This window comes from Nannobrachium achirus, assembly GCF_963921795.1.
Source record: "Nannobrachium achirus genome assembly, chromosome: 10".
In the NCBI taxonomy this organism is placed as follows: domain Eukaryota; kingdom Metazoa; phylum Chordata; class Actinopteri; order Myctophiformes; family Myctophidae; genus Nannobrachium; species Nannobrachium achirus.
In genome coordinates, this window is record NC_137819.1 from 34,101,591 (window position 1) to 34,127,699 (window position 26,109).

Consider the following 26,109-nt stretch of genomic DNA (forward strand, 5'->3'; position numbering starts at 1 on the left):
CTGGATGGGGACCCAAATACAAGGCCCTGGATGGGGACCCAAATGCATTTGGGAGAGAATCAATGGGGGTAAATTTACTTGACCATTGACCCTAAATTTACCCCCATTGATTCTCACCCAAATGCATTTGGGTCTTATTTGGGTTCCCATCCAGAATCAATGGGGGTAAATTTACTACAATAATTTTTTTTGTCTTTGGAATGCGTCGAATACAAAAAAATATTATTGAACTCAAGTCTCCACGGCATGACTAATCAATAGGAAAAAAAATGCATTTTGTTGGTGAACTACTCCTTTAATTTATACTTTGTACGACGGTGTCGCGCACAAAAAATAGCTGATCTACAAGCTCACAATGTGAGTAGATCGGCACGCAACTTTGTACACATCAGGCTTTAAAAGTACTGTAGGTTGTTTAACCACTACAGGGGCGAGATCCAACAAACGGAGAGATCCGGCCTCTCCTTGCTACACACAACGTATCAGTGTTCGATTTTGGCAGATTAAGGTTTTCGTTTTGTCACTTTTTCGCTCTCAATTTTTGCCCAGTCTCTCACTCTGTAGTTCTAACACACGTACACACACTCTCTCTTTCACGCACGTACTCATTGTGCTCTACAGCACTCTCCCGATCCCCCAACAGTAAACATTTCTTTTCTTGAACATACAGTATATACAGTAAAACATTTCATTTTTCAGCTGCAAACTTTATAAATTATCTTCACAGAATGTACATGTAACACCTGTTGATTCCGATGTAGTGTGTTCTCCCCGTGTTGTTGAGTGTGTGTCTGCATTAGGGCTGGGCGATATCAACTACAATCAACTTATCAAATATCTGGATATCAATATTGTGTCGATAATATCGTATTGTGACGATATACATTTTTGTTTTAATGTTCAACAATTTTCTAAAATAGCAAAAATGCAGCTATTTTTTAAAAATGTTTGAATCACAGTATTATATTATAATATTCAAAATCCCGGATAATATCTAGTCTCAAAACACCATATTGATATATTGCCCAGCCCTAGTCTGTAATGTACAACTGTAGTAGTGTGCCTTTGTCTGTATTGTGCAGTATAGTGCTACAGTATAAAGCACATGGTCGAGTCTGCCGAGGAATGATTGAGAAAAACAGCCCCTGCATTTGTCAATGCTACATTTAGAGAAAATAAAAACAAATTGGGACATCAATGCCACTCAATACCATTACGTTAACAATAATAACAAACGTACACGATACTCAAGGGTGGAATAGTGTACGTCGCAAAGTTGACTTATCTTTGGCTCAAAACGTTTAAGAGATTCTCATTTTCACTAAATGCCATTTTCATCTGGTACAATTGTGTTTTTAACTCATACAGGGCCAGATTTCCAAAATATGAATATGAATGTGCGCTTATAACGCCAGGAAATAGCTATTTTGTATCCCCCCAGACCACCTTAACCAGACCACCTTAACGAATGCACGTTCACCATACCATACCACCAGATGACCACTAGAGACCACCATACACCATACACTGACATGGTCCCATGTTAAGCCTGTTTAAATCCACATAACAGGATGAGACGCTGACTTGGTCCTCATTGACTTAACATGGACGGGCCGCCGGTCACCATTTCAGCTCAATACTGTTCAATTCGTGCTTGATCGTCTCAAACCACCATTGGTATGGGCATCGGGACGTATATAGATGCCACACAGAAAGTTTCAGAATCAAAATCCGACCTAGTGAAGCTACGTGAGGGTCGGATGGTTGCATTGAGGCTAACGCTAGCAGAGGCCTGTTGTCAACAGGAAGCCCTGGTTTAAAGGTGACGTCATAATCGTATCCTTTTTTTTTCACGGTTTACGTGTGGACATTAGCTGAGGTAAGCTAACCATTTCGCTCCGTCTATAAACACATATTAAAAGCTTAAACAATGCTTTTATATAAAAGTCGCTCCGAGTCGCTCGGCACCAAACGCCATAGTGAACTAGTCGCTCGTAAAGTCGCCCGGCGCTAACTGAGTTAAACTGTAGAGATTTGTCTTTTTTTTTTTTTTTTTCTTGATTATTCTTCATCCTGTTGTACGTTCTCCTTGAAGTTCTTCATAGTCTTCTTTGTAGATCTTCCAAGGACAATCGTTGTGTTTTTGTGTCTGGAAAACAAAAACTGAATGGAAATCAAACAAAGCTTGATCTCTCGGTGGGGGGGAGGAATACTGTCATCTTTTGAGAAACGAGATTAAGCCCAAATGCTTCCTCTCAAATGTTTAGAGACTCTGCACGCTCGGTGCATGCAAGCCCATATGTACTTTACAAGCTTCAAAAAGGTCTCTCTCTCTCTCGCTCTCCCTGTGGCCAGCACTGGGCACGGAGAACTGCCTTTTTCTTATGTCTTTTTTTTTTTTTAAGTCAGTGGTTTCATCCCCACGGACTGTCTTCATTGTAGTCCCTGAAAACAAATGTCTGGGAACAGCAGTTCTTTTCATATTGTCTCTCAGTGCAGCAGCAGCAGTAATGAGACTGGGAGCAGCAGCGACAGGATGAACAGGGATGGCGTTGTTGACGCCGCAGAGCTCGTCCTTACGCTCTTCTGCACCTCGGGCAGGACCACCACTGGATCATCTGCTGGAAGGAGAGAAGGAGAGGTAGAAGAAAGAGGGAGGACAAGAGGAAAAGGGAAAAAAGCACACATTAATACATATAAATAATTAATTTCCTTTCTTTTTTTACTTTTTTTTATTGGGGCTATGAAAATGTTAACAAGTATTGAGTATAACAAAAAAGCATAAAATATAGGACAAGAAAGAATTATGAAATAATACATTTACATTACAGCTAAAATAAGAAAAAAACACACTCCATTTTTGCGATTTGTGAAAAGTGATTTCTTTGTTTGTGTTTATTTATTATTATTGCGACCGAAGGTTGCAGTTTACTGTGAGAAACGGCACATCATGTCCGTGTCCATGTATGCTCTGATATCATGCTGACTCTCACGCTCTGACATCCCCAAAATAGGGACACCAGGTTGAAAGTGGCCAACCTGACCCGTTAAATGCAGCTAGATTCTCGTAGGATCAGAGATAATTACAGGATAATTACAGGAGTGGTGTTCAGTTGGACATACCTGCAGGCAATCTGTTGGAAGGTTTGTGGACCCCACCACCACCGGCTGCAGTTACAGCTCCACCTGAGCCTCCACCTTTAGCCACCCTGGCCTCCTGTGAGCCTGAAAGAAAGCAAACCCAGTCCGTCAACGACTCAGCCTTCTTCTCAGAGCTTCAGTCTAGCCCACCTACGGCATCTACCAACTAACTTTTACCCTTCAACTGTGATGTTCAGTGTTGTACCTAATGTGCTGTTTCTGTGTATTTTATGTCAGTGGTTCTCAACCTTTTCAGGCTGTGATCCCCCCCAAATAATCATATTTGAAATAGGGACCCACCACCCTGCACAAGCACTTGGAATTGTAGGAGTTGGCATTACGTTTAGTTTGACTAGATCCATTCCATTGCTTGACTCGATCCATTCCATGCTTCCATGCTCACAACGCCTCACATTGCGAGGCGTTGTGAGCATGTAGATCTGCTATTTTCACAATGTTTGACCAGAGGTACTAAAAAGGTCTTCAAAGTCCTTAAATTGTCACTTTAGAAATGTGCAGATACAGTACCATGTATACACTGTATGCTGGTCTGTTTACTGTGAGTGAGAAAACAATGTAACTAATCATCTGGGGACCCCCCAAAATAATTTGGGGACCCCTCTGGGGGTCCCGACCCACAGGTTGAGAACCACTGTTTAATGTGATCGTAATGTGCAGACAAAGGTAAGACTGATCTAATCACCACACTGTGCACAGTTCTCCCTCCAGCCACCAGGGTGGCGAGACTCACCATCAGCAGCAACGACGTCCACCCTGAGCCTGAGGCACTCCTGTCCGTGGTGGTGCAGAGGTTTGGCTAGAGGGGAGAAAGAAAACAACACAGGCTTTAATTACAGACTAACTAATGCACTTACTGCCCTGGCCCCTTAATCCACCCCACCTTCTCATACACACACACACACAGTCACCCCCTCGGAGGCAGACAGACACGCGGCAAAGCATTATGAGCCATCTGTGAACAGGCGTCTTGTGTGTGTCTTGTTGTCCGGCCGTTTATCTAATTACAGCCATAGACAGGGTCACAGCACTGCCGCTTCTATTGGGTTTCATGCGAGGGGAATGGCAGCCATTGCATAGAGCTGGCAAACAGAGCCGACACCCTGATAATGTCAACACTCAGCTTCAAAGAGCTGGCCTCATTTGTCCTGGTCCTCAGCCAAAGTTCAACCAGTCACAGTTAAATAGACACACAAACGTAAATGTGTACTGTACAGATTGTCTCCCTTGTGTGATTTTTTTATTTACTTCAGTGGTTCTCAAACTTAGGGTTGGGACTCCAAGTGGGTTCCCCAAATTATTTTGTGGGGTCCCCAGATGATTAAAAAATACTAATACCAAACTGGCTAAACTGACAAATATTAAGTAAGCAAGAGGCGAACATTTTGAAAATAGCAGATCTACATGCTCACAACGCCTTGCAGTGCGAGGCGTTGAGAGCATGTAGATCTGCTATTTTCACAATGTTCGCCTCTTGCTTACTTAATATTTCACACATGTATCTGTGGAACCGAGTCACATTAAATGTAATACCTACAATTCCAAGTGCTTGTCAGGGTGGGGGTCCCCAGTTCATATATGTTTATTTTGGGGGTCACGGCCTAAAGAAGTTTGAGAACCCCTGTTTTACTTCATGCAGGTACTGTGCCTACCAACTGCCTCAACAAAACCCCATTTTGTCTCGATAAAAGACCCACAGCGAAGACTCGGGAGGGACAACTCACAGATATAGTAGTAGCTCTCTCCCTGGCGGAACTCCTTGCCCAGGGTGAAGGGCGTAAATCGCTGGAACTTCTCCGAAAACTTCTCGGGGGCGTGCTGGGCGAACGGGTGGCCACACTCCCAGCGCATCTGGTCGTAGGACTGGGGCTTGCACGTGTCGTAGTCGCCGCGCTCCACCATGTAGAGCACATAGCGCTCGGCGTCCTGCGAGGGCACCTCGCCCAGCGGGTAGTGGGGGCACACGATGTCCAGGTAGTCGTTGAGACGCACTTCCACCGCGTAGTCGTCCCACAGGAACCTACGGAGGAGAGAGAGGGAGAGAGAGAGAGAGAGGATGGTTAGTCGGGTGGCAGGAGATTAATAACCGCAAGGATTGGCTACAGAGCGGCAATAAATACAAGCCTCAAAACCGTGATTATCTATCGATCGGTCACACGTGTCTGTGCACAACGGGGAAATCAGACGAAAGATGGACAGTGCGGGGGAGCGAGAAATGGTGTGTGTGTGTGCGATACTGCTGATTGTGAATGTATGGCTTGTGCAATGCATACAGTATGTGTGTGTGTGTGTGTGTGTGTGTGTGTGTGTGTGTGTGTGTGTGTGTGTGTGTGTGTGTGTGTGTGTGTGTGTGTGTGTGTGTGTGTGGATGCATCTCTATGTATGCGTGTCAGACAGACACACTAGAAGGGATGGAGAAAACCCGGAGAAAAAAGGGGGGAGAAATGCGAGCAGCACGGCACGGAGAACGTGTACATAAATATGGATGAACGGGCGGCGGGGCGTGAAATGCTGCGCCGTGCTTTCCGCGTATGAGAGCTAGCGCTGAGTGCACACTGATCCTGTTACCCCCTCAGGAGCTGGACGGGCTTCACAGAGAAACATTAGTAGTCCGTTAAGTCCATGCCATGGATCCTGGAGATATTACTCCACGGATCTAGGAGATGAGTATTGACATCTGCGACCCCCCACACACAGACACACAAGAGGCAAGTCAAAATGCATAATGACAAAGGCACCCAAATCGAAGCAGACACACACACACAGGCCGAGGTTACTAGGAACACGATTCGGGGACGTAAATAAGAGTAAAGGTCTCCCTTTCATTAAGGGAGAATCAGAGAGACACGCACACACAAACACATACACACACACACACACCCCGAGAGAGCATGCGTCTGGTGACTGTCTGTGCCCGTCACCCAGCACCACACTCCCTCTCATTAGAGATACGGGGAGAGAGCGAGACGGAGACAGCCTGACTGCCTGCCTTTCCTCTCCTCTGACCCTCCCTTCATCCCCAGCCTCTTCCACTCCTCCTTCCTCCTCGTCGCCACCACCCTTTAAAAAAAATTACGTTTTCTTATAAGGAAAAACTGCACAATTTCTCTCTAGTATGCAAGCAGACTTTGTGTGCTAGCATTGGCGTCATAGGTAGGGATGGGACAATAAGCGATATTATTGTTTATCGTGATAAAAAACACTCAATAATCGTATTGTGGAGATTTAATTTATCGTGATATCGTCCTCCGTCATGCACTGGGATCAATTCACCTTGTACTTGCCGAGCTGCATATCCAGTACCACTTAAACCCTCTATAACTGGTAAAAGGTACTTATAATATACGTACTTGATACAAGTCTTTTTTCACTCTATCAAATGTCTTTGTGATCTACAAGCTCAACACGTGATGCGTTGAGAGCTTGTAGATCAATTTTTTTGGCAAATGTTCCGCCCCAGGATAATAGATTTTGATTATTGCGATAATATCGTAAATCGCAATTTCTTTGGTCACAATAATCGTAATATGACATTTTAATATCGCCCCATCCCTAGTAGTCATCCCTGAAGAACGGGACGTACGGTGACGACGACATCTGCATGTTCAGCAGACCACCTGTTGGCTCCTCCAAATAGGTTGATACGAACTATTTCAACCAGGTCTGTTTTTTCCTCTTGATTCCTTTTCCAGCCCCCCCCTCTCCCTCCACAGCCTCTCTTTCTAGTTCAATTTTTCTCTCACAGATATTACACGTTGATCGCCAGGGGATCATCACCACGTCCCCCCAACCCTCCTCCTCCTCCTCCTCTGGCCTGATTTATACTTGGCTGTGCGCCGTGTCACGCACCGAAAAAATAGTTGATCTACAAGCTTGCGAGGCGTCGACAGTGCGACGCGCCGTGAGCTTGCGGATCGGCTATTTTGGGTGCTCGACAAGGCGCGACAACCAAGTATAAATCACCTCTCTCCTCGGTAACTGAATTATCCCCCAGGGAGCTGCTCGGTGCGGAGGATCCCCTCTCAGCCGAGGCCATTTTTCACCCCACACACACAGAACGGTAGCTAACTGCTAACACACACGCGTGCACGTGCACGCTCACAACTCGGTGCTTCTCATACATCACCACCTAGACAAGTACCCCCAGACACTACTGACACGCGCGCGCGCACACACACACACACACACACACACACACACACACACACACACACACACACACACACACACACACACACACACACACACACACACACACACACACACACACACACACACACACACACACACACACACACACACACACACACACACACACACACACACACACACAGTATTCAGTTACTCAAGCTGTGCTTATCCCTTTACCGTCTCCTACCGTTTCCACTCACCAGGGGGTTCCCAGAGAATGGATGAACTTCACTGGACTTCCAATATTTTCACAACACGTCTCCAGAATGTGTGTCTAAGATAGGGTTCTGTTGCTTTTGCAATCAATACATATAATGGCTAGTCGGTCTTTCAACGGCCTGCACAGAAGCTGTCCAGTTTGTGTTTGAGTGGGTCACTTCCTGGCCCAGGCTGGAAAGAGTAGATGGGAAACTACTGAGAAGTTTATGTTAGAGTGCTTGTGTATTTGTTAGTCACATCCATTAACACCACACAGATCTATGGAACAGAACACTTGGGTTCCCTGCAGCCTTTCAGGGCCGCTATTGACACACATACACGAGCGCGCGCGTACGCGCACACACACAGCCAATAAAAACCTCCACATTGGAGCCATTTCACCTCCGGTCGGGGGACTTGGTTAAGAGATTTTCTCAGAGAATTCCAACCGTTTCCTCATAAAAAAAAAGCCCCTGAATGCAACAAGTGACATTTGGTGGGGGATTTTGTTTTCAAGGACGGGACGGGGGGGGGAGGTTAGTGTTTGGATGACAAGGTCCATATGTGGGACTAACGATCAAAGTGCATTGGGCAAAGGGCCCCTGCCGCTCGTTAGGCTGGTGTTGTTGTTTGTTGCCGGGGGACCCCTGGTAAAAAAAAGCAGAGAGACGCTGTGGCTCCAAAAAACTCGAGGCCTTGACTCCTGCTCTCCAAAAACGCCACCTCCCGTCCCGTCACCACCCCCACGCCGGGGCCCCAACCACAGGGGCGTCAATTGGGTTTGGCAGGGGTATGCAGCTGCCATACACTGGGTCACGGGGGGGGGTTATAGAAGTTACTTTTAAATCCATGAATGTCTCTTTGTCTATCTGTGCTGGTTATGTTGTTAAATTACAGTAAAATAAAGTGCAAAATCGAACAAAATGGTAATTATATAATTATATTCTCCACACTTATATTCTCCCCATCTTGTTTACTAACATGCCAAGTTTAGCTGCACTTGAACAACCATTCCAGGCGGGCTAGTCCCGTTTGGGTGATGTAGCGATAAGGCGAAGTAGCGATAAGGCTTCATCCCATTCATGCGTTTATCATGCGTTTACCACTTATACTTTTAAATCCATGAATGTCTCTTTGTCTATCTGTGCTGGTTATTATGTTGTTAAATTACAGTAAAATAAAGTGCAAAATCGAACAAAATGGTAATTATATAATTATATTCTCCACACTTATATTCTCCCCATCTTGTTTACTAACATGCCAAGTTTAGCTGCACTTGAACAACCATTCCAGGCGGGCTAGTCCCGTTTGGGTGATGTAGCGATAAGGCGAAGTAGCGATAAGGCTTCATCCCATTCATGCGTTTATCGTGCGCTTGCCCAGGCCTTACGGCCTGGGCATAAATATAACGATTGCATTCACCACGGCTTCGTAACTCGCGCGGCCGGCCCTGACCAAGGTCCGCTGGCCTTCGCGCCGCTTGCAATGTCGTGGCCAATAACTGTGACATATGGCCTTATCGCTACACCGCCCAAACAGGATTTTCCCTTCCAGGCTGCCATATCCAGCCCAAGACACCATAGAAACCTGTGTAAAAAACTGACAAATTTAAAAGTCTTTGAGGCGTTGTGAGCATGTTGATCGGCTATTTTCACAATAGAACCGTGTTATCGAAAATGTAAAGCCTATCTCCCATCTTTGCCATACCCTAGCTTTTGCTGAACTGACGCCACTGGCTGAGAAACGCTGTGGCTCCGAAAAACTCGGGGGCCCTGACTCCTGCTCTCCAAAAACGCCACCTCCCGTCCCGTCACCACCCCCACGCCGGGCCCCAACCAACCATAACACCATTCTCTCTGCATCCACTCCCGCTCCACTGCACCGCCTCAATGCTGATGAGCAGATTAGCCAACGACACGACACCATGACGAGAAGAGCAATGCTGGCCTGTTAAAAAGCCCAGCGAACACCCACCTCTCTGCCAACCAGGACTCAATCAACATGCCATCTAGCTGTGAGTGTGTGATGATGATGCCGTGCCCAAATCCCTACACAAATGGATAAATGAACAGTGAGGAGCTTAGTTGTGTGCCAACTCCGATTGGGGGGGGGGGGGGGGACGGTGGTGGTGGTGGTAATAATTATCATTTTCAGCGATGGTCCAGAGAGCTTAGCTCTTATCTGCTGCTCGCCTGCCACACTCTGTTTACCGCATTGCCACTAAAGTGTTTTGCCGCTAAAGTGTTTATTCTCCTCGTCCCTCAAAGTGGAATCGATAACGCTGGTTAGCAAACAATGTGGTTTGTCTTTCAGCCTGACGATTTACCCAAACAGAGACAGACAGACAGACACACACACACACACACACACACACACACACACACACACACACACACACACACACACACACACACACACACACACACACACACACACACACACACACACACACACACACACACACACACACACACACACACACCACACACACACACACACACACACACACACACACAGCCCCCTCTTATCCCAGACCCCCACCTCAACTCCCCAACAACAGCAGCCAGGGGCGTCACAAGGGGGGGGAAATGGGACTGAGTTGCTAGGGCCCAAGGTGGAGGGGCCTTAATTATTTTATATACTTTAGCTATTGAAAAATAGCAGATCTACAAGCTCACAGCGCGAGTGGCGCGCTGCGAGCTTGTAACTCAAATTTTGCTTCTGGGGGGTCCCCTGGAACTAAATATTTTGAGATGGGGGTCCGTGGCCAAATACATATAATTTTGGGGGTCCTTCACATGAAAAGGTTTCGAGCATCACTGACAGAAACATTTCTAACATTCTAACATTTTCAAAGACTTGCACAAATTGTCACGATTTTTCAAAAATAGCAGATCTACAAGCTCACAGCGCGGCTGTGAGCTTGTATATCTGCCATTTTTCAATAGTTAAAACACAAAATAACGCAGTCAGAGTGAATCCTTTGGTGCGACACCCCTGACGGCAGCAGCATGACCCCACCCCCACACCCCAGGCCCTGATGATAAGAAGCTGGTCGTGGTATGGCCCCAATGTGTTCATCAAACCACAACAAAAACAACAAGGAGGAGGGAGGGGGGTCAAGCACAATTAAAACACAAAAAAGGGTATTAAAGTTACCCAGGGGGCAACTTATGCTCCTCCGCCCACTCCCTCCCTCCCCCCAACCAACCACAGTCTTTCCCCCCAGGCTGAGAGCCAGAGGGATGAAAAGAGAGAGAGAGAGAGAGGGAGAGAGAGAGAGAGAGAGAGAGAGAGAGAGAGAGAGAGAGAGAGAGAGAGAGCAGAATGAATGGTAGGAGGAAGGGGTGGGAGGTTGGTTGGGTTGGGTTGGGGGTGGGTCAGAGGGCTCGGAGCTAGGAATGGCTTTTGATCTTCTCCTCCTTCTGTGTGTGTGTGTGTGTGTGTGTGTGTGTGTGTGTGTGTGTGTGTGTGTGTGTGTGTTGTATGCGAGCGCTACAGTTGCTTCTTTATCAATGCCAGGGCTCTTCATACAGTGCCTCCATTCACGCGCTGCCTGCAACTGGCTGATGGGAGGGCAGAGAACACGGGCTGAATGCACACAGCCAAGCAGGGTCACCATGACTTCTTTTTTTTGCAACAGCAAATGAGTTTGGATTATCCTCACTTCACTTCAGTTCACTTCTCTCCAACACTTGCAGTGTTGGAATGCAATGCTGTAAAGCACTTATAGTCCTGGCAAAGGGCGTCATTATAGGCGGAAAAATATGGCCCCGGGCTACTTACACGTGGAGACGGACACAGTGAGACTTGTGTTGTTCGGGTCTGTCAATTAACCACTTAACATTTTCTAAATTATGTAAAAAATAGACGATCTAGAAGTCACAACTCATTGATAGGGGATTTCAGAAAATCTTAAAACTGTTGAAAAAAGCTTGTAGATCGGCTATTTCTGAAATAATTCCGAAAATGTTAAGTGGTCGATTGACGGACCCCAACAACACAAAAGTCTCACAGTCCGTCTCCATGTGAAAGTAGCCCGGGGCCAAAAGACAAACACAAATTATGTCACCCTTCATTCTGCAGACTCAACACAGCTCCCATTCTTTGTTCTAATCTAGAGGGTCTGCTTCTTGTCATCAAGAAGTCTCCTCTCCCAGACCAGACAGTTGCGGAAACCCCGTGCCTTCCTCAGTGTCTCTCCCTGCCATTGTCATGACTAATTTATACACCGGTGTACGACTAAGTATTAATCAATTGCGCCACAGCATGGCGGACTAATTTGACGGCTCCCCCGCGAGTATTCATGCGGATGCCAGAGTTGAGCGGCCCAACAGAAATAACCACCAGGAGAAAGAAGGGGCGGAGTGGGAGGCGCGGGGTATTCTACCACTTTTTCGAGTCACGTGTTCAAATACTGGATTCTGATTGGCTAAATTCCGGAGGTTATGAGAGGACAACTGCCGCAAAGTTGTGTGTCCGAGATCAATGCGCCTCAGTGTACATCCGGGGACTTCAGGAGGTAGTCCCCCAACCAACAAATGAAGGTCGCAGCGGTCCTATGTTTACTAACGTGCGTACTATCGTCGCCGATTTATTTGGATCCAATGCAATCCGCCAACTTTAAAGCCCCTTTTCTCTGAACCTATGCCTTTCTGGAAGCGAACAGCCTCTATTTACGGCCGGAACGGTGCTTTTAACTGACGTTAGCTTAGCTGTAAGCTAGACGCATGGATTAGTATGGAGTTGGCGCCATCTGTTGGTGAGTAGAAGATGTTGTTGGTGGAACTATCTGCTGTCTCGCGGAAGTTTTATAGGCAATAATGATTGTAACTTAAGATCCTTGCAAGTTACAACTATGTGTTTTCTTTCATGTATACGGGAAAAAGTGGTAGAAAAGCTATTTACCACTCGGGGTCGGACATTATGCTCTCATAATGTCCTGAGTGAGTGTGTTATCGGACTCGGCTGCGCCTCGTCCGATAACACCCTCACTGCGGACATTATGAGAGCATAATGTCCTCTCACTCGGGGTAAATTGCTTACTTCTTCTCTACTTGGGGATGGTTCACGGATGCAGACATGCGACTGGGAACTGTGTGCCATGTGTTTGTGTGTGTGTGTGTATCTGCCTGAGAGCGAGTCTATATGTGTGGGCGTGTGTACCGTACGCCTGTCTGCGTACGAGTGTCTGTGTGTGTGTGTGCGCGCATCGGGTCTGAGGAGTCTGTTGAGGAATCTGGGTGTGCGTTTCTGTGACGATAAGAGGGGATAATGAATGGTGATGATAGCAGACAGCCAGGGAATGTCAAGCGGTAGCATGCATGCGTGTGTGAGTGCGCGCGCGCTTGGTGCGTGCGTGCGTGTGGTCTGGTGTGAAAAAATAGCCTACAGACTGTTGCTCTTCTTCCTCACTCTCCCAGTTTTATTTTTTTCCTTCCCAGAGTGAATTCCTGATTTACTGGAGCCTCTTCAGGGGCAGGAGGCCTAATCTCTCTTCTTTAATCTCTCTCTGGCCAGCGTTTTGCTTTCTTCTGCACCTCTACCCCCTCCCTTTCATCCCTCCATCCATCCATCTCCCTCTCTCATCTGTGCACTCCATCGCCCTGTGGAATGTTGGAGCTCTGAGAGGGAGGAGGCCGGACCAGAGGATCAAAGGTCGGACGATCGCCGAGTCAGCAAGCACTGGAGGGTCTCTAACACCCAGATGAACACACACCACACACACACACACACACACACATAAACTACACACACATGCACCACACACACGCACCCCCCCCCCCCCCCCCACACACACACACACACACACACACACACACACACACACACACACACACACACACACACACACACACACACACACACACACACACACACACACACACACACACACACACACACACACACACACACACACACACACATTAGGGATGGGACGATATGAAAATTTCATATCAACATTATTGCGACGAAAGAAATCGCAATTTACAATATTATCGCGATAATCAAAATCCATTATCCATTAATCCTGGGGCGGAACATTTGCCAAAAAATAGCAGATCTACATGCTCACAAGAGTGAAAAAAAAATACTGTATCAAGTTTGTATATTATAAGTAGATTTGACCAATTATAGAGGGTTTAAGTGGTACCGGACACGCAGCTCCGCAAATAAAAGGTGAATTGATACCAGTGCATGAGGAATATATCAAGATAAATTAAATCTCCACGATACGATTATCGTGAGTGTTTTCCATCACGACGATAATATCGCTTATCGTCCCATCCCTAACACACACACACACCACACAGAAAAGCACTTGTGTGCACTTTGCGTGTTCAAAATCCTAGAGGCGGTAACCGTGGCAACTCTTCAAACATGGACCCAGCAGATCCATTCAAAAGCACACAAGAGCCACCACAGCTGACAGACCAACCTAGCTATGATGACCGCTGAACCCAGCAGAACCAAAACACATGGTCTCCGCCTCGCTGAGCTTCCAGCGGACATGTTGATCCCATTAAAATCATGAGCACCTTGCGTTTCACCATATTTACACTGCAGCTATTTTGATCTCACATCACATGCCCCTCCTCCCCCATTCCATATTGGGCTGTAGTACTGCTTGCGCTAATGCAGCCAGAGCAAGGGTCTTCAACGTTTTAAGGCCAAGGACCCCTTCCTTAGTCGACTCGAGAGAGAGAGATGAAGCAGGGACCCGAAAATCATGGCACTGCATATGTAATATAAGAAAGGGGGGAAAAAACAAGTTCCTATCACACAAAGATTTGGAGGACCCCCTGTAGTAACTCTGAGGACCCCCTGTTGAAGACCCCTGAGCTAGAGTAGAGGCTCTCTGGTCCAAACAACTCTCCCGACAGTTTGACATGTTATCGTCCACTGTGACTTATACTTAGTTGCGTGGCGGTGTCGCACACCGAACATAGCGGATCTATAAGCTCACAACCCGTTGCAGCGTGACGCTTCGTCAGCTCTGTAGATCTGCCATTTCTGCTACGCAACAGACAGTAGAAATCAAGCATCAGGATCCACATGTCATAGGCCATCTCAGAGCTTCGTGTAATTACGTACCAACACCAACTGCCAGGAATACAAATTTATTTTCCCATGGGGTTATAATGCAACCAGTAATGCGGCCTAAAAGGTGACTGGACTATGCCACGGATGAGTGGATAGGAATGCCTGCGGTGGGGGGGGACTAATCGGCTCGTCCGAGCCTGGATTACGGGGTGGAGCAGGGACTGAGCCCGGGTCCATTCAGCAGCACCAGACCCTGCCTAATACAGGGGCTTAGAGTCCACACTAGGGCCCAGAGCAGGGGGACACGATGAGCCGGGCCGGGGAGAGGAGGGCGAGATGGGGGTAGGGCTGGTGCCTCCACCCCCATTGTCCTCACTATAGATATGTGGTATTACCACCCTTGCCCTGGATTTAGTGGGTGGAAAAAGAACTGGACTAAATCAGTGGTTCTCAACCTGTGGGTCGGGACCCCAAATTATTTTGGGGGGGGTCCCCAGATGAGTGGCTTAATGTCAAACATTGTTTTCTCACTCTACAGTAAACAAACCAATATAAAGTTTAAGTGTATAGAGGGTATGTGCACATTTCTAAAGTGACAATTTCAGGACTTTTTAATAACTCTAAAATGACAAATTAAACATTGGCCAAATTGTCAAATATTAGAGGCAGAAATTGTGAAAATAGCAGATCTACATGCTCACACAATGTTATGAGCAATGTCGGCTATTTTCACAATAGAACCGTGTTATACAAAATGTAATGCCTCATCTTTTAGTACTCGTCAGGGTGGGGGGTTCCCAGTTGAAATATAATTATTTTGGGGGTCGCGGGCTGAAAACGTTGAGAACCAGTGGACTAAATGACTGTGTATATGTATGTGTGTGCTTTCGTGGAAGCAGAGGGGAAAGTGAGAGAGTCAGTTTGTGTGTGTGTGTGTGTGTGTGTGTGTGTGTGTGTGTGTGTGTGTGTGTGTGTGTGTGTGTGTGTGTGTGTGTGTGTGCGTGCACAGGGGAGTTGTTCCACTCAGAATTCATCCTGTGCAAAATGAAAAACAGTTAGGGGGACTTTAAGAGAAAGAGGAGGCGTGTGAGAGGAAGAAAGGCAGCTAAAGAGTGGCGAGTCTTTCTTAAGTACATCATGAGCTCGGTTAAGCCGGTCCGCCTCGCGTTCCTTTATGCAGTCAAAATTCTTCCTCGTTTCATCCGTCCGTCTGTCCATGCGTCAATGTCAGGCTGCCCCTCCCTTTCTCTGTTCCGTCTTTCATCGCCCAATAAGCCGACCTGATCCCTCCCCTCCTCCCCTCCCACCCGTCCTCCAAACCCCTCTCCGAACCAATCACGACGCGTCCCGCTGGCATCCCAAATATGCAAGCCTTCTGACTCGCTCGCCGCTTGCGAAAGCCCAGCCACAATGCAGCGTGGCAACGTTGCTTGTTGTCATAGAAACAAATGTGGTCCCAACGCTTTCTCTCAGTCCTTTGCGCCTCTCCCTCTCTGTACATTAATTACCTAACCTTCCCTTTTTTCCTGCTTTTCTTAGTGATGTCTTTGTCAGTCATCATTTCGTTGTACGTCACTCAAGCTTCGGTTCGCTCACGTCACGTCGTCGGTTGTACTGACAAGTGCCTGTGGGCGGTTGGCCCGGCTCCAAGCAAAAACAACACAGGAAAACAGAAAAAGTCCAGCTGTACAATAATTGCCTAATGCCAGTGAACCGGGGAGACTTAGATGAATGCCGGTGATCTTTACAATTGTCTCTTCACTGTCCCTTGAGCCGTTTGTATCTTATATGGCCCTGAACAGAAAGGTCACCGCTGATATCACATTCCTCAGGAGGCAAATATCCGTGTAAGAACATCGATTTTGGCCCAGATTGATTTCTGCAAGATAAACCTTCGTTTTCCAGCGTTCCTCCCTCCCTGTTCTAATCCAATCACAGCCCCGGGCCTCAAGTGTAGCATAATGAATTCCACAGGGAGCACACGCAGTCTATGAGCATTTTTTTTCGTATTGTTCCGGCTCTTAATTACAGACACACAATGTGCCAATAATGGTGGTAGTAAAGCTCGTCTCTAGGGGGCAGTAGTAAGTGGCATTCAAGCGCCAGTGCAGGCAGGACAAGAGACATGGATTTCGTTTTTGTTGGGTGGAAACCTTGTATATCCAAAACCGTTCTTTTTGTATTTATCATTTTAAAAATGATTTAAACTAGTGAAAACAGCCGATCTACAAGCACCACAATGCCTCGCACCGCGAGGCGTTGTGTGCTTGTAGATCTGCTTGTTTTCACTACTTTTGTGCGATGGCCTTGTATGATGAAGCAGGGCTCTACTTTGCGAAAACGTACACATTTGAAACATGGAGATACGAGGTTTCTTCCCGACAGTGACGATGTGCTGTAGGGACAAGTTTACAGCCTAAATCCAATTACTCAACCAAGAGGGGAGACAAACAAAAGTGGGAAAAATAAAAGGTCACACAATGACCCTTATTTACACGACAAACACAATGCTTCGTTTCAGAGACAATATTTGCCCTTTGTAGGCTAATTCTCTTTCTGTCTCTCACAACGCTCACACAATTGTTGAACAGTGTTGGACAATCTCACAATGACTTGCAAGGACTTGCGCAACGACAAACAAGTCTCGACGGATACAAAGGCAAACGCTGACTGACATCCACAAGCATACACTCACATGTATAAACACACACACACACAAACACACGCACACTCACTCACACAAAGACAGAGAGAAAGTGCGGGCTATGTTTATCATAATTGTACATCTATTTACTAAAGGGTTCTTTCATCCTCGATGTTTTCGTCTGGGATCGAGCGGTTGTAAAACACCGAAGACAATTATTGCGGGGCCGGCGTGAGAGGAGGAGGAGGAGGAGAGGCGAGGAGGGGGAAGACGGAGTAGGAGGCAGAGGAAGTCTGGTGCATAGATAAGGAAGAGGCACTGGGATGGACAGGGAGCAGACACAAACACCCATGGGGTTGATTACAGTGAAAATGATCCAGGCAAGATTGAGGGCTGAAACTGGACATCGAGACAGGCTCGGGGCAGGAGGCCATGGTACCGTGTCCCTCTTCATCATCAATGCCTGGCAGCTACATGTAGTAGCGCCACCGAACGACTAATCGCGCTATCAATCACTATCAATACACTTTCGCTCACTGGCGATGTTTTTAAACGTGTCAACTTAACTTCCCCCGCGACCCTGGGAAAATTTAATCAAACTGTGTGTGAGTACAGCCTCAAGTCCAGCCTTTTTTACAGCTTGCGTGTGCTGGTGTGTGAGAACCATATTGTTTATTGTGTAGACAGGATACGCGCTTTTCCCGGGAAAAGCTTGCGTAGCCAGGAAGTGCTTGTACTTGGTTAAAGGGAAATGCACACGCGCGCACACACACAGCCCGCACGGTTTGGTAACACTAGCTGGCTGCGGTGGTGAAAACCTTTGGCCTGATTTGCTATCTGACAACACATACTCCATAAAACAAGCCCCTCTGCCTCTGACACGGGGACAAGTGTGGTTTATCACAGTGCACAGGGGAGGAAGGAGCATGTTGACAACCTTGAGGACATGTCAATATGGCCACTGGGCTAAAAATCGTCTTGTCACAGATTATTGCATGCTGTAAACATAAAGCCATGTTCCACACACTTCTAACCGATTACCAGCCGTTCTGCAATCTCTCCCCAGTTTTTCCCCTTTCTCTCCAGATTTAATTCACCAGACAGATTACCAGGGCAGATTAAGGCTGTCGAAGGGGAGAGAGAGAGAGCGAAAGAGAGTCAGAGAGACGATGAGCAAGAAACAGACTCAGGAAATTACTGGAGAGGATGCAGGACCAGAAAGACAAGGCGAGAAGGCCGAATTCAGGAGTGATTGAAGTAGGGGAAACGTGGATTATTTTACTCTGAAAAGAAAGAGAAAGAAAAGAAAGAGATCCATTGTTAAACAGTGCAGAAATCCCTTATCTAGTGCCTCCGCCTGATCACACCCCATAGAGTTCACTACTCAACCTTATCACTCTCAAAACAAATACCCACATACCGACACACACACACACACACACACACACACACACACACACACACACACACACACACACACACACACACACACACACACACACACACACACACACACACACACACACACACACACACACACACACACACACACAATCTTATTCCTGTTCTTTCATGGCTGGGGAGTTCTCAGACTGGCCCAACCACTTCCAGAACCTCAAGAGGGGAACGAGGAGCACACATGAACAGGCATATGAAAAGAAAGAAATGGGAATTGAGTTCTCTGGGAAGACTTGGAGTGGCTGCGGGGAGAGGAAGAGAAAGGTGGAGGAAGGAATGAAAACTATGGAGTGTAGTGAAGCCAGGAAGAGGGAGAGAGAGAAAGGAAAAAAAAGTGCGAGAAGCAAAGGGCAAAGTGCCTAGTGACGAATCGCTACGGGTGCCAAGAACGATAAAAAAAAAATTCCACACCTCTTACCGAGCCCCCCTCCACCTCCTGTTCTTGGAGAGCCAGAGATGGAGGTGAGGAAATAATAGACTGAAAAGAGGCAGCTTGTAAAGTTGAGATAAAAGCTGGTGGAGGGAGCGAAAGGGGGGGACCCACAGACAGAGGGGATGGAATCAGAGTTTCCCAGAGGCCGAGCCACGGCTGTGTGAAGGGAGGCCCAGCTGAGTGGCAGGCGGGCATTCAGGGACCACCGCCACAGCACTGCTGACTGACAGACCGATAGAGGCCACGCCACTTCATCACACACTGAACTCTGACCCCCCCCAATCAGTCACACCCGGTACCATTCTCTTTCTGTGGCACTCCGTGAAGAGCATTCCACCAATTTGTATGGGAAGCATTATAAAACAAAGTGAGAAGGGGAAAAAAGCGAGGTCCAAATTGACGGGCTAAATGGTCTGGGAATCCCTCGTGAGGGTGAAACCTACCTTTCAAAAACATCATTCATCGCTGCCAATGCAGGCACAAAGGTATCCGTTTAATTGAATTACACAGTTCAGCTGGCCGAGTCGGGTAAAAATATATCTATCTATAACCTCATCACTAAAGTAAAAATGAACACATTCTTTGGGAAAACCGGAGAAAGAGACATATTCTATGATCTGATAAGGTGATTATCTCATATATGGGGAGCATAGAAAGTGGTGATGGTGACTGAAGAAAATGGTTCCAAATGAAAAGGAACGGTCCTCCAGCCTACACAGTGAATCCCCGGTGTTAAATTGAACACTTTGTGTGTAGAAATTGACCCTGTAAGCACTGAGGAAAAACTGAACAGAGGACTTTACTGTGTCGAGGGAGCGCGGGGGAGCCGTGAAATAGTTAACAGATACACTGAACTCTAGACCACAGAACCAGCTTGAAAAGGAGAACCTTGCCAAGGCCAATAGGAGGAGGGAGGGAGGGAGGGAGGCGGTGGAGCAAGGGAGAGACAGGTACAGAGCGGAGGAGGAATGGAGGAAAGAAAAGGAGCGAGGGAGAAAAGAAAAGGAGGGAGCCACAGCCGTGCTGTCAGCAAACGAGAGGACTGCGAGAGGGCTCCAGGAGAAAGAGCAGTGTGAATGAGTAGATTATTGCCTCACATTTGAGGCAGGCGAGTCCAGAGGGCTCTGGGGACGATGTTAACATCAATCACAGCCGTGAGGCTTGTGTGTGTGTGTGTGTGTGTGTGTGTGTGTGTGTGTGTGTGTGTGTGTGTGTGTGTGTGTGTGTGTGTGTGTGGACGGTCAGGTTAATGTGAGTATGAGGCTGTGAGTCGCTCAGTCATTTGTTACTGGGGCTGTTGTACACGTGTGCACACACAGTCTGACACACACACACACACACACACGTTGAGCCCCCCCGCATAGACACTCCCTTCAAGCAGACACGTACACATGCAGGCATGCTGAGGCACAAGCTGACTGGGCATACTGGTGAAGCAACTTCTGGGAATCAACCGGTACAGAGCTGGTGATTAAGCTGCTGGTAATTAGATGCAAAGCGTTTTGTGTTGTTCACCCTGACACAAATACACGAACAAACAGGCTGCCAAGAGCGCTGCTGACACACCACATAAACACACACACACACACATACACACACACACACACACACACACAGACACACACAATGCTGTCAAGAACAGATTTCACTCATGCTGAAACAGACCATGTAGCAAGCTCTCGGGCAACTACGACCTTGGGAGTCAACATGCCCCAAGGCGTACTACACACACACACACACACCCACACACCCACACACACACACACACACACACACACACACACACACACACACACACACACACACACACACACACACACACACACACACACACACACACACACACACACACACACACACACACACACACACACACACACACCATTTGCGTATACTCTGATTCACCTCTTTACATTCAACAAGGAAATCACAGCCACTTTCTAATCAAGGCTATGAATCAACAATGAACCACAAAAACTAGGAGTGACAATTTGGCCTCAAATCCCATAAAGACTCCAAGAATTGTGTTTTGACGTCAGTGGTGTCAAGAAACTGGGTCGAGAAATGATGAAGTCGCAGGGAACAAATGAAAAAGAAAAACATTTCCCGAACTTGCTGATATTTCTGTGAAAGCAGGATTAAGTGACCATGACCGAATGGGCAGATTAGTGCACACATCCAATAGTAAAAATAGCAAGTGCAAGGGACGGATTACCAGTATATTCACAGGAAAAAAATTGCATTGTTGTGTCTCTGCAGTGATGTAACAAAACACTTTCCATGGACAGACGCTTTCATTCTGATTTTTCAGTGGAACACATAATGATGACAGATCCGATTGGGAAATAAATGTGACTTTCTGATAACAATGAACATGCCTGCCTAGCATCAAACATAACTCATACTTGGATGGATGAACAGTGGCTTCGCAAAAGGAAAAACAACAGACTGTCACGTGAACATCGGTTATTTTCGGCAAGCCACGCCACCACCACGCAATGAAGCATACCAGTAAATCAGGCTTCAGGACAGAGAGGAATGGATCTAAAATGGATTCTGACGTTTTCTGTAGGGGGAGTTTTAATATCTGGCTGTTTACAATCAAGCTAGGACATGTGTTTGCACATTAGTGAGAGTGTGCACACCCAGCTCCAGTGATTGATTGAGACAGTGTCATTTTTAGTGTGACTTGTGTGTGCGCTGGGCAGTGATTGAGTGAGTGTCTGCCAAGAGACTGTGTGTTTGCGCTTGTCAGCCTCTGTCTACGTGGGTGTGTTCCAGTGCCTGTGGTGTGTATGTGTGTGTGTTTGTGAGTGCGAGTGTGTGTACAAGCATAAACCTTTACCCTCCTCCCACAAACCCCAGCCATTTCACCCTGCCATCATCAACCATAACTCTAATTGACCCCCACTTATTTCGAATGGCCCCTAACCCCAACAATTTGAGCTCCAATTTCTCCTCCCTGAGCAATCCATCTCTCTCCCACTGCGTGACCCACTGGTCAGGCTTCAAGTTACCTCCTCTGTCTCTGTCATAGTCCATTACATATCATCTTACCACCTGAAATATGAACAACCTCCATGTCTCCCTGACAGCAAAGCCCAGCTCCACAATGCGATATCATCTCCAGATATGGGAGATGGAGCGAGATAAACTCCCACTCATTACAAAGAACAAAACTGTCGGCTGACTCTGAGGAGGATATTGCATCTTGTTATTTCAACACCGCTGTAGTGACTCAAAGATTTAAAACCCACACAGGAATATTCCACCGAGGCCGTACCAGGAATATCTGTAGGTTTCCTTTGCGTGTGATATGGAGCTTATTAATTATCTTCTGCCTCAATGGACTGACTGGGAGTAAATGATCCATTGAATGAAAACAGTTTGGCAGCAGCAACATGCAGCAAGGAAAAACAAGGAGAAACTGTAAGTGCTGGAATTAAATCAGGGCAAGGCGTTTTAATAGGTGCTCTTGGTTCTACAGTCAGTGGTACAATTACTGTAGTGTTTGGCGGCAAAACACATTGAAGTCGCTTAGAAAACACACCAAAAAATGGAACACTTCAATGTAGTTAGTAGCAGGGAGCACTTTATGTTATCTTCACAGATCATGCTCACTCAAATGTATTCCCCGTGGAGCAATTCTTTCAGTTGAGCGCCATGGAAAAACGCAATCAAACAGTCCTGTTCTCCGACTATAAACAACAGTACATCCTTTATCCGCATAGACGTTTACAAGGCCAGACCATTTTGCACCAAGTAACAATGAGTAGCCTACATTACACCTATTCAGTGTAGTTTGCTGTATCTATCAGTAGAATAAACAGGCAGAGTAAAAAGGCAGAACCAGGGTTTGCCAGGAATGTAAAATATCAGGGAAGGGGTAGTCCAGTGGTTCTCAAGCCTTTTCATGTCAAGGACCCCCACATTGACACTTATTAGCCCACGGACCCCCATTTGAAAAATATATGCCAGGGACCCCCATAAGAGAAGATTTTTTTTACAGCTCTAGCAGTGATTCCCAACCATTTTAATTTCAAGGACCCCCAGTTTGATATGCTTTATAGGCTATGGACCCCCATTTAATGGCATTTCTATCTCTGAGACCCCAATTTATATTGTAAAATCAATGTTGATTTAACACAAAGAGTAATTACATAGTAGTTACATACCCAAGGGTCAATTTGGTCCCCAACTATCATTTTCTGAGGTCACCCTGGAACTCCCTCAAGGACCTCTGGGGGTCCCTGCCCCCGGCCCCCACTTTGAGAACCAATGACCTACACATATTTTACTGTATCTATCCCTAGAATAAACAGGCAGAACCAATACAGTTCAATCACATTCACATATATATATGTAGCCTACACAGGGGCGTCACACCAAATTCTGGGCCCTGGGTACAAGGATTCCCTGCGGGCCCCCCATGAATGTTAACTATTGAAAAATAGCAGATATACAAGCTCACAGCGCGGCACCGAGTGCCGCGCTGCGAGCTTGTATATCTGCTATTTTTGAAAAATCGTGAAAATGTGTGCAAGAAACCTATGTCAAGGACCCCCAAGATGATATGTATTTGGCCATGGAGCCCGATCTCAAAATATTTAGTTCCAGGGACCCCCAGAAGCTAAATTTGAGTTAGAAATGTTCGCTTAAAAAATACATATATTCAAATATTTTCACACATTTTCACCACTTTTCAAAAATAGCAGATATACAAGCTCACAGCGCGGCACCGATGAAGTTATTAGGGCCCCTCCACCTTGGGCCCCAGTAACTCAGTCCCACTTTCCTACCCCTTGTGACGCCCCTGAGCCTACATATATGTAACAATTAAGATGTAACTTATCAGGGAATGGGGTAGACAAGACAAGACAGATTCATTCAGATTTGACCTGAGGTTCGGCAAAGAATTAAAGTAAACTGCAGCAATAAGGTAACAATACGGTTCAGTGGCAGAAAGTTGTGATCCGTGTGGGTGGAAGGGAGGGGTCAGAGCGGTAGAGGGCAGCCAACTCAGCCAAGAGAAAAGAGAACCCGTCAAGCCTAACATTATCATGACAACAGGCAGCCAGTTGCGCCCATCACAGTGATATAGTCTATAACGCACTAGTTGAATATGCATGAATTCCAGCAGCAGCCCAATGCCAAATGCATTGTGATAAGAAACCACGATATGCATGATCGAGAGATCAGATTTGCATACATACATTAACTTTCGCAATTAGCCTACAAACTGGGCAAACACAAGTACTTCTGGACCCGGGGTGCTGTGGGTTTAATAAGAGATAGCGGATAAGAATCGTAGACATAGAATCCCACATGATTTGATTTGTACAACAACCACTTACTTTGGGTTCGTGCTATTCCAGTAGACACTGTGGCGCTCCGCAGATGCAAACCAGGCGGAGATAGTCGCGAGCAAGCACAGAATCCAAACCAAATCCATTGTGGAGTGGACGTGTGCAAGCAAAGAAAAACGAGAAGAAAAAAGAGAAACACCTCAGGTAGTTTCTGCAACAAAAAAAAAGACCAATAGACTTCTCAAAGATGGATGCGTCCGTCAATCGCGAGCCTGCAAGCTAAACAACTTGTGCAAGCAGCTGCAGCACGGGGGAAAAGACAACAAATAGATTCTTCTGTAAACACAAACTGCGCGGAGATCAGATCTAGTCAGGAAATCCGTAGTGAATGAAAGGGGTAACCTGCGTGGAGGTTGGTTTTGTAAAACGACTACAACTGTCCGCCACGCCCCTCTGCCCATAGAGCCAATGAGAAGCCTGTCCGAGAGACGCTGTCTGATAAACACCACCCCCCCGGAGCGCCATTGATTCTTGTTTTTACATGATGAGGCTCAAAAACAAACTTAACAGTTAACACACAGTGTGTTATTAACACACCTAATGTTGTGCTACTTTGTCTTCCAACAGCACAGTAGACTTAAGATCGAAATGTCTAACTGTCTGTGCCTCTTTTCCCCCATGTCTTTATTTTCAGAGCAATTCGAGAAATCTTATTGAAAAATAGCTATTTATACCACGTTTTTGCTGTTAAATATTTCATAAAAAAACGTGTACAGAATGTTTTTGTCACTATGGATAAAAACATATTGTTAACTGCCTTCATGTAAAATAATATTAATAGAACTATTATAGGCTGTTTATTACACGGCAAACTACTACGTGAGAGATCCCTATCTCCTTTTTCAGTTTCAGTTTCTTATACAATTGTTATAGGCTATAAGTGTCAAGTACAAGGTTATTTTTGATAAGTTCTAACTGAAACGGATAAGCTCTCAAGTTTAACTTTTTTGGAGGAAAATAAAACACACAATTACTGTACATACCACCCGAACGCTTTCCACTGTGCATACACTTGAATGCTGTGGTCACCAATCACCATAATAATAGTAGTAATAATAATGATGATGAAGATAACAGTAGTAATAATAATTGTACAAATAGATATAGTAGAGCCTATTATACTGTTATGCTAAATGTGAAAGTAAAAAGATACAATAAATACAGCATAGGCCTAGTAAGGTAAGAATGTCATTTAGGGGTGCCATGGATGAATATGAACTGTATGTATAGGCTCTAACTGTGTTAGAGCACTGTTCTTAAAGTGGGGACCCCCAGGGGGTCCTGGGGGATGTTCCAGGGGGGGTCCCAGCTAAATGATTGATAGTTAGGAACCAAATGGAGCCCTACGGGTCGGTAACTCCAGGGTCTTTTTGGTTCCATTTGCACACTCTCAGAGTTAAATTAACACTGCAGATTGTACAGCGTAGATTAGGGTCCCAGTCCCACTATGGGGCTTTTAAGCCGTGACATAATTTTGTAGGCAGAGGAGAACTCTGCCCCCAGAGCATTTTCTGTCCCTCGCTATTTCAACAGATCCGAGACAAAAATAACAACTAAAGTATAATTCTAACACTTTCCTTTCAACAACAAAGAGAAGAAAAATGTGTAAATAGTAA

General features: G+C 46.2%; 1 protein-coding gene across 2 annotated transcripts; it reads right to left on the reverse strand.

Annotated features, from left to right (window-relative positions):
• Positions 1-284: 284 nt before the first annotated feature.
• On the reverse strand, positions 285-24,737 carry efna1a (ephrin-A1a). 2 transcript variants are annotated; one of them, XM_080735731.1, is made up of 6 exons: positions 24,482-24,737; positions 4,884-5,179; positions 3,893-3,958; positions 3,124-3,225; positions 2,026-2,618; positions 285-1,359 (listed from the first exon to the last, which is right to left on the reverse strand). In XM_080735731.1, exons 1-5 carry the CDS (start codon positions 24,577-24,579, stop codon positions 2,491-2,493), a joined length of 690 nt encoding a protein of 229 aa, XP_080591857.1. In that variant the 5' UTR covers positions 24,580-24,737; the 3' UTR covers positions 285-1,359; positions 2,026-2,490. The 2 variants fall into 2 exon arrangements, with proteins under 2 accessions (XP_080591857.1, XP_080591856.1); XM_080735730.1 differs by having other exon boundaries at positions 2,026-2,621.
• Positions 24,738-26,109: the final 1,372 nt, after the last annotated feature.